Genomic DNA, 13,743 nt, shown 5'->3' on the forward strand with positions numbered 1-13,743 from the left:
ATTTAAACACATACACATCTACAAATTACTACCATAATAACTTTTAAACAAATCCCCAAATTAATCACTCCCAGGTAAATTTTCACCAAGGCAACAATAACCCATAGACTTTAAACAGACACCAGGCAAAGCACATTTGACCTTACAAATTCAAAATGAGGTTCCTTGCAATTTGGTTCCTTTGCAGACACAGTTGTAGGCTTTCAGGCTGGTTAGATCTTAAATGCTTCTGACCAACACACACAAACTCCTTTCTGTTTATACCTAGCTTTTCCTTTGAATATAAATTTTCCATTGTATTACTAGGTTTTTTAATTTTGCCTCTCCTAACAATAGTCCTTTCATTCCACCAATTTTATTAGTAATATAAACACATTGCTTGGCGTCTCCCAGCTAGGTGCAAGATTTTACCCATTCTTTTCCATGGTTTATTCAGCAAATGCAAATTTACGTTTTACCTTTTAACTTCCTTACGTTTATCTAATTAACATCTCTAACTACTGTACATCAAAGCACCCAGACTAGCTGGCTTTAATCCAATTAAGACACTTACAGACACAGACCTTATTACAGTTCCAATTTTAAAATAATTTCCAATAACACTATAGATATTAATATCTCTTCATGGCAGGGATGCTTGGTTTTATACCTATATTATGCTATAATATAGTTATATATTGAGCAATATAGGCACAGGCTGAAGAATAAGGTAATCAGCCTGTTTAGGAGAGCAGCTACTCCCACTGCGCCCACGATCCTATCTAAGGCAGAACCTTAAACAGCTCTACAAACAAGCAGCTTCAGTAGCTCTCAGTTGGGATTGCCAGGAGGTTCTTTTGTAGCCTGCGTTTACCTTCTCTATTGTGAGCTGACGGTGGGTTTCACCACTGAGAAGCTTCCCCTGCTGTATGATTGCATGTGACTCCCATGCACGTCACCGGCACTTTAAATTTAAATTGTAATCCCCTGGGAACCAGCAAAAAGCAAGAGAGGTGAAGTGACACCCACTTCCTGTTCTGCCATCAGGAACGGTGCACCACAGATAGAATTCCACCCGATGTTTGAGGTCTATGAAGGTGTTCTGATGAAAGGTTGCAGACCTGAAACATTAACTCTGTTTTTCTCTCCAGAAATGCTGTCTGACCTGCTGAGTGTTTCCAGCATTTTTATGTTTGTGTTTTTAATGTTAATGCTCAAAAACATTTGTTTTAATTCTTTAAGCAATAGATGTTCTGTAGCCACAAATATACACAATATTTGTAAACAACTTTTGTTTATTAACCTCTTAACCTTGTGTTGCAATGAACAAATAATTGGAAGCGTTTTGCATAAACTTCACTTCCCCAAATGATTACCATCTTCCACAATCCACAGGTCCAGCAGAAGGAAGAGCCTGATGACAGCATTGCTCGTGCAATCAACAACAAACTTGGGGACACTCCTGGGATTTCCTATTCCGAAATTGCTGCCAAGGCTTATGAGTGTGGTAGAGCAGAGCTGGCAATAAAGGTAAATAAAATTCAATCCTTGCATTAACTTAATTTTAAAATAGGGAGTATAACATTATTAGCTAACCACAACATATTTTGTAATGGGGAATTCTGCAAAATTTCAGTTCTGGGCACCACACTTTAAGAAGGATATATTGGTCTTGGAGGGAAGACAGCTTAGATTTACAAGAATAATACTGGGACTCCCAAGGGTTTAAGCTATGAGAAGAGATTACACAAACTGGACATGTATTCCCTGGAATTTAGAAGATTAAGGGGTGATTTGATTGAAGTATTCAAAATATTAAGGGAAGCAGATAGGGTAGATAGAGAGAAAGAAACTATTTCCCGTGGTTGGGATGTTTAGGCCTAAGGAGCATAGTTGAAAAATTAGAGCCAGATCTTTTCAAAAGTGAAGTTAGGAAACATTTCTACACGCAAAGGGTGGTAGAACTGTGGAACTCTCTTCTGCAAATGACATTTGATGTTAGATCAATTGTAAATTTTACATCCGAGATTGATAGATTTTTGTTATCCAAAGGGATTAAAGGATTTGGAGCAAAATTCCATGTGGAGTTTAGTTGTATATCAGCCATAATCTCATTGAATGGTGAAACAGATTTGAGGAGATAAATGGACTACTCTCATTCCTGTGTTCCTAAGTTTTCTTGTACAACATTGTATTTTTCTTATAGAGCTGAAATTACAGGAATAAATACTATCTGTTGAATCCGACTACCTAATCATTGAAGTGGCACAGCAATAGAAGCTGCATCAGCGGTAAATGAGTAGGGGAAAAGGAAGCTTTAAAGAAAATCTATTTTCTGTAAATAATTGCAACACTGATGTAATGTTAATTGAAAGCAAGGGGAGTTTAAATCCAGGGTCAGCAATGTAGCCTCATTACTGTTGTAACATATCACTTACCTTCTCTCAGCTTTCCTTTGTTCTTGTAATTTTCCCTTCTTGTGTTGTTCCCACGAGATTTGGGCAGTGATTTTCTGATTAAAAAGTTATCTTTAATATCTTGAGCTCTATCCATATACAGCTATTGTACATAATTTTTAAAAAATCATTCAAGGGATGTGGGTGTCACTGGCTAGGCCAGCATTTATTTCACATCCTTAATTGCTCTTGAGAAGGTGGTGATGAGCTGCCTCCTTGAACTGCTGCAGTCCATGTGGTGTAGGTACACCCACAGTGCTGTTAGGGAGAGAGTTCCAAGATTTTGACCCAGCGACAGTAAAGCAACAGTAATATATTTCCAAGTCAGGATGATTAGTGGCTTGGAAGGGAACTTCTAGGTGGTAGTGTTCTCAAGTGCCTGCTGCCCTTGTCCTTCTAGACAATAGTGGTTGTAGTTTTGGAAGGTGCTGCCTAGGAGCCTTGGTGAGCTCCAGCAGTACATCTTGTAGATGGTGCACACTGCTGCCACTGTGTGTGGGTGGTGGAGGAAGTGAATGTTTGTGGTTGGGTTGCAATCAAGTAGGCTGCTTTATCTTGGATGGTGTCAAGCTTCTTCTTCTGTTGTTGGAGCTGCACTCACCCAGGCAAGTGGAAAGTATTCCATCATTCTCCTGACTTGTACCTTGTAGATGGTGGACAGGCTTTGGGGAGTCAAGAGGTGAGTTACTCGCTGCAGGATTCCTAGACTCTGACCTGATCTTGTAGCCACAGTATTTATATAGCTATTCTAGTTCAGTTTTTGGTAGCCCCCCCAAGATGTTGATAGTGGGGTGGTTCGGTGATGGTAATGCCATTGAATGTTAAGGGGCGATGGTTAGATTCTCTCTTGTTGGAGGTGGTCATTCCTGGCACTTGTGTGGCGCAAATGTTACTTGCCACTTGTCAGCCCAAGCCTGGATGTTGTCCAGGTCTTGCTGCATTTGGACATGGACTGTTTCAGTATCTGAGGAGTCACGAATGGTGCTGAACATTGTGCAATCATCAGCGAACATCCCTACTTCTGACCTTATGATGGAAGGAAGGTCATTGATGAAACAGCTGAAGATGGTTGGGTCTAGGACACTACCCTGAGGAACTCCTGCAGTGATGTCTTGGAACTGAGATGATTGACCTCCAACAATCACAATCATCTCCCTTTGTGTTGGTATGACTCCAACCAGCAGAGAGTTTTCCCCCGATTCCCATTGGCTCTAATTTTGCTCAGGCTCCTTGATGCTACACTCGGTCAAATGCTGCATTGACGTCAAGGGCAGTCACTCTCACCTCACCTCTGGAATTCAGCTCTTTTGTCCATGTTTGAACCATGTTTGAAATGGTTTTGCTTGAGGTGTTGATTTATTTCAGATTTAGTCAGGCTTAGGCAAACAATATGTCATCTCAACAGAACTTCAACCATTTTGATACAACACATTGAGCATAAATTATAGCTTTGAAAAATCTGTGTTGCTAAGTACATTCATTTGGCACTCAATTCATTATTGGATATATGACCAAGACGAAAAGAAATTGCAATATTGAGTAGAGTTTTCAATGCATTGTAATATAAAGGATATGACTTGGGTTAGATTATGTTGCAAAGCAGTAGTTCAGGGGTACTAATAAAATTAATAAGAGAGAAACTTTGATTAAAGACAGAAAATGCTAGAAATACTGTGGAGAGAGAAACTAACATTTCAGATCATCAGAACTAGCAAAAGTCAGAGGTGTAAAAGGTTTTAAGTAAATAACAAGTTAAGAGATAAGCTATAGTGGTATATCAGTGTTATCTTGACTCTGATCCTTTTAATCCTTTAAAGTGCAATGCGCAATGTTCAGGACCATTTGCAACTCCTCAGATACTGAAGTAATGCATGCCAATATGCAGCAAGACCTGAACAACATTCAGGCTTGTACTGATAAGTGGCAAGTAACGTTTGCGCTACACAAATGCCAATGACAATCTCCAACAAGAGAGTATCTAACCATAACAAAAACAGAATTACCTGGAAAAACTCAGCAGGTCTGGCAGCATCGGCGGAGAAGAAAAGAGTTGACGTTTCGAGTCCAAACGTCAATTCTTTTCTTCTCCGCCAATGCTGCCAGACCTGCTGAGTTTTTCCAGGTAATTCTGTTTTTGTTTTGGATTTCCAGCATCCGCACTAGTTTTTTGTGAGTATTTAACCATGTCCAATTGACATTCAATGGCATTACCATTGTTGAATCCCTCACTATCAACATCCTGGGGGTTACCATTGAACAGAAACTGATCTAGACCAGCCATATAAATACTGTGGCTATAAGCGAAGGTCAGTGGCTGTAAATTCTGAAGCAAGTAACTCACTTCCTGACTCCCCAAAGCCTGTTCACCATCCACAAGGCACATGTCAGGAGTATGACGGAATACTCTCCAATTACCAGGATGAATGTTGCTCCAACAACACGAGAAGCTCGACAGTATCCAGGAAAGAGCAGCCCGCTTGACCGGCACTCCATTCACCAACTGAAACATTCACTCCCTCTACCACTAATACACAGTGACAGCAGTGTATTATACATACAAGATGCATTTCAGCAACTTAACAAGGCTTCTTCGACAGTACCTTCCAAACCCACAATCTCTACCATGTAGAAGGATAAGGGAAGCAGACGCATGGGAACACCACCATCTGCAAATTCCCCTCCAAGTCACACACTATCCTAACTTGGAAGTATATCACATTTCCTTCACTGTTGCTGGGTTAAAATCTTGGAACTCCCTCCCTAACAGCACTCTGGGTGTACCTACACCACACAGACTACAGTGGTACAAGAAGGCAGCTCACCACCGCCACCTCAAAGGGAGTTAAGGATGGGCAGCAAATGCTGACCTTGCCAGCCACCTACATCTCATGAAAGAATAAAAGAAAATGTTCTTTAAATGATGGGGAGGGTGACGGAGGAGGAGGAAGTGGCTGAGGGCCTCACGGAGGTAACAATTTTATTGATTCTGAAACTACTTTGTCAAAAAAACGCTTTGTCAGCCGAGATGGTACAAAAAAACTCAGTGACAGTGGCTGTCTGTGATCACACAAGTCACCCCATTGTGTACAACGTAAGTTGAAAGGGGGTAGGGTGGCTGACAAGTGGCTTGTGGTGAATGTCGGAGCTCAGTACTAAATGTGGAGAAGTAACTTAGGTCCTGAGAGACTGACTGAATGACGAACTGCTGGTTTCAGGTGATGACTGGAAGCCGTTTGAAATGGGGGGGTAGCACTGAACAGAACAGGTCAGTTATTGCAACCTGTACTTTATTGACTGGGGGACAAAGTTAAAGACAGTAAGTGGGTGGGAAGAGAGACATTGAGCCAATCAGCTGTGGCTGGACCCCACAGCAGCTGAGAACAGGCCAATGAATTTAATAAAAATATTATTATGGTACAGCCATCTCCAGGCTGCTCCAGGGCTACCTATGATTGCTTAATCAGTATGATAAGTTTATCTAGGACAAATACATTATAAGCTTTGATGCAGGAAATCATAACAAAGGGAAGTTTGACAAAACATACTTTCAACTGAACATGCATGCAATATTAAGATTTTTATTGGGCCAGAATTTTCTGTTGCTGGCAAATGACCAGCGTCCACCATTTGTTAGATTTGCCATTGCCTGTTTTAATTTCCATGCTCTTTTGTATGTCAAACTGCTGTTAGTGGAAAACCTAAATGACCAGATCCCCTCTATCAAGCATCTGGGACTTGTGTGAACAGGGCAAGCAACTGTGTAACCCTTAATAACCAATAAGATTGAAGAATCGTCAATGAATAGTGTCCAGTCTGAGCAAGGAAATGCAAGCTTAGAGTAGTGAATTCAATGTCAAATCGGGTAAAGAAAGTGAAATGTAAAGAAAGATTGGATTAAGAAAAAAACAAAAAAATACAAGTATTTAAAAAAAAATTAAATGCAATTAAAAGCTAAAGGAATAAGACTTCATATATGTAAAAGTAAATATTTTGTGGCAGAGACTGTTTGGCAGTAATCAAAACTTAACATTGGCTCGAAATGTAGTGAGCTCACTTTGTGTCTACCATGCAAGTACAGGAACTTCATGTTGCTCAATGAATTTGACTGGTAAGTGAAGCAACCAGATGCCATTTGGAGACAAATTGAATTATAATGCGTTTTCTGTAATTTTCAATTTTAAACATTTTGCCCTCTGGCTGGTGCCTGACATGGAATGTATATTGTAAATATCAAGAGTATTGCAATTGTGTTGAGGCACCTCAGAGTGGAAAATGCTGTATGGAGACAGTTGAATTTTATTGCACTTCCTGTAATTTTCAAGTCAGGGTTTTGTAATGTATTTATATAAATTTTATGAATAAAGTATGGTTTTGGGGGAAAAAATGCCATTTTTTAGATGACTAACACGAGCAGAATAGATCAGTCAGCAGCATTTAGATTTTCATATCTAATCACTCATCTCTCTTAAAGTTGCTGTGTGATTTACACACAAATATCTGTGAGGACCAATAAGTTGGCCATTATTTTGAAAATATATTTTTGCCCATTATAAGATAAATTATAGATGTATTTCTACATTATTGCAAAGTGTAGCCTTGTTACTTTTTCTTTATTTTCTGTAGAGCTGTACTGAGAATCACTGAAGGGGATTGACATTTCTATAAGATATATAACTTCTGTTTTGTTCTAGCTTTTAGAATATGAGCCAAGGTCTGGTGAGCAGGTGCCCTTATTGTTGAAGATGAAAAGGAGTCAATTGGCACTACTTAAAGCAATAGAAAGTGGAGACACAGATTTAGGTAATTGAAATATTACAATAAAAGTAAAACTTAACAGCCTTTACTTTTAGCTGAAGGCAATGATTATATTGGGTAATTTTTGCACTAGAGCTTTGTCGTGTTTAATTTTTCATCCCTGAGGTCATTCCTAGTAAATAATCTTGAAACTTGTAATGTATAGGAAGTGACTGGCTTTTAATCCTCCTGGTGAAAAAAAATGTTATATGAAAAACATTGAAAGGATAAAATTTATGGACAACATTATTTTGGGGAGTAGGAGTTGGGGGAAAACAAGCAAAGATTTTATTTTGTCTTATCTAGCAAACAGGTTGAAAAAAGAGGGGCCTGGTTGTCGATTAATTTTTATCTGAAACTACAGTACACACTTTTCTGAGGTCATAGTGCACCATGTATATCTCTTAAGGACCATGTGACAAAGTGCACAAAGGTGGAAGTCAGTACATAGTGAATATGTTGGATACAGTGTTCTAGTGGGTGGGGTTGCATGGTTATTTAATAATGGCCAGTGAGGTTTGGCTGGCCCAGGAATTGGCAAAGACCTTGAAAATATCATGGGAGTTGGAACTGTTGCTATTTTATGGGCCCACTTTGACTTTCTTGGTGAGTACTCTGGCGGTTTGAACAGGATCCTGCATTGTCGGTTCCCATCTATGGCTTCCAGATTGCTTGGCTATTTCTGAGCTTAATCCATACATCACCTTTTCTGACTAAGATATATCCACAGATTTCTGAAGCACATGTTCCTTGTGTGGAGACTATTGCTGCCTCATCGTGGCAGGTGCTTTAGTATAATAATGATGAGTGCACTAGTCTGCTTTAGAAGGGGAAGAGGAGGGCAGCCTTATTGGGAAAATCTAAAATGTATAGGGTCGCATCTGTAGGCCTCTATATTACTTTTGGCTTTGTGAGTGGTTCCCCAGAAAGGTTTAATCTGGAGACAGATCTTAACACGTGGGGCAGAGAATCCCTTTCGGTGCAGTCTTTTAGCATTTATCGTCCAGAAGGGCCAGATAAGGAGCATGCTACACTGATGTCGTAGCCAGAGCTGACCCTTTTTATTATATTGTAGGCAGTGTTTGTGAATGTTCACTTCCATACTTTCTTTAGTTCTGCTCTGATTGTTGACAAAGTGTTGAAGGGGGTTTTGTGTTGTCTTTTGATCTGAAAATAAATATGGTGTGGAAGGTAGATTTGTGTTGGCGGTAATTTGTTGAGCTACAGTTCTGTGGAGATGGCTTCCATTGGAGTTTTATGTATGCAGTTGGGTCTTGTGGAAAATATGTAGTTTAGTGGTCAGTGGATAGCTCATGCTGGGCAGTGCTATTTGTTCTTGGAAAGATGTAATTTGGCCCTGTAGAGGAGGGAGACATAGTGTGGTGACTCCCCTTGCCGTGTTGGATTGGAAGCACACCTGTGTGGCAAATTCCTCCATAAATTCCTCTTTTAAGCCAGATTAGCAAAAATCCCAAAGCATTTACAGAGAGATGCAGACCTCTGTCCAGGCAAATGGTATTGCCTTTGACACGGTTGAACACACCATCCTCCTCCAGCAAGTCTTCTCTGTCAGCTGGTTAGGTGAAAATGCCCTTGCTTGGTTCCATTCTTATCTATGAAATCGTAGCCAGTGAATCACCTGCAATGGCTTTTCTTACTCCCACAATGTTACCTCTGAAGTCCTCCAATGATCTATCCTCGGCCCCCTACCACTTCTCATCTATATGCTACCCCTTGGCAGTATCATCCAAAAACACATGTACGCTGAAAACACTCGGTTGTATATCACCACCGTCTCCCTGGGCCCCTCCACTGTCTCTGATCTTTCACACTGTTTGCCCAATGTTCAATTTTGGATGAGCAGAAATTCCCTTCAACTAAGTATTGGAAAGATTGAAGCCATTGTCTTTGGTCCCCACTACAAACTCTGTTTCTTAGCCATTGTTTCTATGCTTGGCAACTGTCTGTAGCAGAGCCAGACCGATTGAAACCTTGGTGCTCTGTTTGATCTTGAGGTGAGCTTCAATCACATTTCTTCGCCATCACCCAGACTGCCCACTCCCACCTCCTTCACGTTGGCCAACTTAGACCCTGCTTTAGCACGTCTGCTGCTAAAACCCTCATCCATGCCTTTGTTAGCTCAAGGCTTGACTATTCTAGTGCTCCCCTGAACAGCTCCCACCATCCATCCTTCATAAACTTGGTATGTTAACTTGCTCCAAGTTTTGTTGATTCATTTTCCCTTTGTAGGTAGCTTGTTGACTTACACTGGTTCCTGATCTGGCAACTCTCAATTCCAAAATTCTCATCCTTCTTTTCAAATCTGTCCATTATGTCACCCCCCCCTCCCTATATCTGAGCACCTTCCAGCACTAGAAGCCTTACAGATCTCTATGTTCCTCCAATTCTGATCTCTTGCACAACCTCGTGGCTGTGCTTTTAGCTGCCTTGACTCAAAGCTCTGCAATTCCCTCCCTAGGCTTCTCCTCTCCTCTCCCTCTCCTCTAAGTTACTCCTTAAAATCTCTTGAACCAAACTTTTGGCCATCTCTTGATAACTCCTTCTGGGGGTAAGTGTCAAAAATGTTCTCACAGATATCCCTCTTATTGAGTGCCTTGGGACATTTTACAATGTTATAAGGTGCTGTAAAATGCAAGTTGTTGTTGATTGTTTCTGGGTCTCAGTTTGTCATTTCTAATGGTCTGCAAAGGGCAGGTTGTGTACAAGAGTTGGTTGAAAGACCTTGACTCTGTGCATAGTTGTCGGGGAGAGCAGGTTAGTAGTACCATTTGGAATAAAAGAGCTGCTGATAGGGTCCTGAGGTGAGCATATTTTAACACAAGTGCTAATCTCTATAGCTGGGTGCCTCCATTTTAAGCCAGAGCAGGACTAATGGGAAAGGTTGCAATGGGCAGGTCGGTAAACGGGATTAAATGCTTCATTCAGCACTCTTGCCAACACTGCTGTGGGCTCCTCATAATATTTTTGCTTTGCAAGAAACTGGAAGCTCTGAGCTTACCCTGCTATCTTGCAAAGACATTGCGAAGTAGAGCAGTATGCATTTTGTCATTCTGTGTTTTGGAATAGTTATCTGTTTCTTGTATGTCATTCTTTGGGAAAAGTGGACTTTGTTGTCCATCCTTTTGTGGGATCACCTTTCAAAAATCGTGTGTTTGGCGACTCCCAGGGACAGCGGGAGTGGGCGGGCGGAGACGGATCGGCAATCGCTGCCGGGCCGGGGCGGCCTGTTTAAAGGCCAAGCTGCACTCACTCCAAGGCTGCTGTACATGGCCAGAGGTTGGGGCCAAGGCACATCGAGGCTAGCCACGCAGGAGGGTAGCGCGGGTGATTACTGTGCGTCCAGGTTTTCAGACAAGTGCCTTGCTGCCCTCCTCGAGGAAGTGGCAGCACAGCGGGAGGTGCTCTTCCCCGAAGACAGGAGGAGGAGGCCACCCCACGACCAAGCGTGCATGAGAGGAGGTAGCAGAGGTCGTGAGCTCCCACGACGTGGTGCGGCGCTCACGGACCCAGTGCCGCAAGCACTTCAACGACCTGGTGCGTACGGGAAGGGTGAGTAGCATGTTGGCATCATTCGCTTCACCCATCATGTAAGCTTCTCCCCCACTGGCGCCCCACCCATGTCTGAGTGACCTGAGTGCAATGAGTCAGTGACAGCATGTGTCCTTAGCTGGGCTGCCCAGTAGATATTCCTTATGCGTTCGTCAGCCTGAGAGGGCTGTGATGAGATGAGTTCTGCACCCGCAGCATGTGGTGGACTGACACCCTCTTGACTTTGGTGGGGACAACCTGGAGGATTTGCACCCAGGCGCACTGCTCGAGCTCCAGGACATGTCAAAGTCAGGGTGATGACATGGTGGGAGGGGATGTTCAAAGTGGCGTGTCACAGATGGACGTGCTGCCCTCTGCACTCCATGTCATTGTGCCTCCTTGCAATGGCAGGTACAACTGTGTGTTCCCAACTGTGATGATGGCAGCGTGTGGCCGGGGGTGGGGGGGAGGGGACACCTGGCATATTTGTGTGAGTACTGGCCACCAGCGGGGGAAGGATGCATTGCACCCCTGCAATGGGCAACTGGGCTTGGGGTGGGCTGGCCGCCAGGAGATTGATGGTACAAGTATCACTTATCAATGCTATTTTTTCATTTCCAGGCGAAGAATTCTCACAACACCGAGTGGCTGAGGACTGGCGGTGGGCCAGGCCAGATTTTGCTGCTTAGCCGTTTTGAGCAGGAGGCCCTCGACCTGGAGAGGCGCCACAAGCCCAGGTCCACTGGAGCTGGAGAGGCTGGGGTTCCATGGGCAGATATGTATGGCCAGCACTCACGACACCAGTAGTCTCCCAACATCCATGGCAGCGCTGATTGTTGAGTGAGTGACTTAACCAACATGGCTTGCCCATTGCGTGTGGAATGATGAGTGCATGATGAGCTGGGGGACAGGCATGTACATTGACATTGCCCGCAGGCTAACTGATCAAATGTCCTTACTCGTCCTTTCAGCATCAGCGGTGCAGGGCCAGGGCCGGGACCCGGAGCAGCAGGGGCCCCCTCTGACACCTGAGGGGCATGAAGTTGCACCATCAGAAGCATCACACCACCTCTGCCAGGCAGGCAGCAGCACAGATACTGGCACCTCAGTGGGCATCATATCTTTGGCTAGTGTCCTGGGTCACAGCAGTGAGGGCACTTCACAGTCGCTGGCGGAGACAAAATGCCAATGGCGCCCGTAGACGGAGGACTGGAGGGGCCCAGGCACATGCTCAGTCCGTCACTGATGATGAGCCTCTGGAGTCGTAAGTGATGCACCCAACTGATGCGATGCGGCCGAGTGTGCGGGACCAACTGGTGGAGATACATGAGGCTGTGTTTGGCTTGGTGTCAGTGGTGGAGGAGTCTACGCGGACCGTAGCTGATGCATTGAGCCTCATGGCTGAACACCAAGCTTCCTCCATGGAGAGAGTGGCGACTCTCATGGAGAGGCAGCTCCGGGGACAGGATCAGGGGATCCTGTGGTTGCACTAGGACCTGCAATCCCTCACAGGGGCTTTGACCTCACGTGGTCAGTGCCCATGTGGGCGGTGGTTTGGGCACCAGGTATCTCACCTCGGCGCCCATCCATCTACGGTGAGCAGGAAGGCCTGAACAGACCTCACATCAGTGGAGCAGCTGCCTGTTGTCTCTGCTGGCGCCTCTCAGGGCACTCCGGATGAGGGCAGCAGCTCCTCCATCCCTCTGCCAGTGACCGTGGCACCCAATGAGGCTGCAACGACTGGGGAGATGCCAGCTGCGGAGCTGACAGCTCCCTCCCAGGCAGGGCCAGCACAGGCTCGATGGGCCAGAGGATGTCCGCCAAGGTTATCGAGGCCAACAGGACATCAGAGAGAGCAGGCTGTCTCAGATGCCAATGCCAGCGAAGGCGCACCACAAAGACGTAGCACCCGCAAATGTAAAATGAAGGCACCTTAGGCACACCCCAGGTTCATCACTGGTGGTTTTTTTGTTGGCTCCCCTATGAGTTCCTTCTGATTGTGTGTGAAGTGCAACACCAATTTATTTCTGTTATGTCAAGAGATTTTTGTTACAGCATTAAATTTATATCGTCTAAAATGGCTGGGGTGCCCCTTTTCTTGGGCAGGTGCATGGATTCTTGAGATTTGATGATTGATTTTACATTTATTGACTGGGCCCATCGTCAATGCTCCTGTCCAGACAGATTTTGCACTAAGGTCTCCAGGATGGAGGCTACAGGCCAGGCTTGTGCTGGAGATCCATATGTGCTGTGCTTGCGAAAGGTTCCTTGGATTAGAGCGTCCCAGGTGTCCCTGCCTCCCTGGAGTATGCCCGGGTCATCATTTCCCTGTGCGTTCTCATCCTCGGATTCACTGCTGGACTCATCGTGTTCAGCCGCAGCCTACATCTTCTTCGTCCACAGCATCACCCCTTTGCAGCGCAAGATTGTGGAGAGCGTAGCATGCAACCGCTATCAGCGACACTCGATCTGGGGAGTACTGCAGTGCACCCCTGGAACGGTCCAGGCATCTGAAGCGCATTTTGAGAAGACCAATGACTGTCTCCACCACAATCCTTGTGGAAGTGTGACTTCTATTATACCGCTGCTCAGCTTCTGTTCTTGGATGGCGGAGAGGCATCATGAGCCACCTTCTGAGGGGATAGCCCTTGTCACCCAGCAGCCTTCCATCCAGCCGGACTGGAGCACTGAAGAGCCCTGGAACTTGTGAGTGTCTGAGGATGTAGGCGTCGTGGGAGCTGCCTGGGTACCTTGCACAGATTTGTAGAATCAGCATCCTGTGATCACACACTACGTTCATGGAGTAGAAGCCCTTCCTGTTGACGAAGGCACCGGGCTCACCTGCTGGTGCCTTGATGGCCATGTGTGTGTAGTTTATTGCACCCTGGACGCGGGGGAAGCCAGCAATCGCTGCGAAGCCTCTGGCTCGCTCTGTCAGGCTGGCCTCGTCTCAGCGGTAGTGGAT

The 13,743-nt window shown here is 44.6% G+C and overlaps 1 protein-coding gene across 2 annotated transcripts in view; it reads left to right on the plus strand.

Annotated features, from left to right (window-relative positions):
• The window catches only part of vps16 (VPS16 core subunit of CORVET and HOPS complexes), a 100,252-nt gene that overhangs the window by 62,432 nt on the left and 24,077 nt on the right, over positions 1-13,743 (plus strand). For both annotated transcript variants that reach the window (XM_078551782.1, XM_078551781.1), the window contains exons 16-17: positions 1,375-1,509; positions 7,127-7,235. In XM_078551782.1, coding sequence (XP_078407908.1) covers positions 1,375-1,509; positions 7,127-7,235 — 244 coding nt within the window. The remainder of the gene's footprint in view (positions 1-1,374; positions 1,510-7,126; positions 7,236-13,743) is intronic.

This window comes from Cetorhinus maximus, chromosome 11 (genome assembly GCF_964194155.1).
Source record: "Cetorhinus maximus chromosome 11, sCetMax3.hap1.1, whole genome shotgun sequence".
NCBI lineage: Eukaryota > Metazoa > Chordata > Chondrichthyes > Lamniformes > Cetorhinidae > Cetorhinus > Cetorhinus maximus.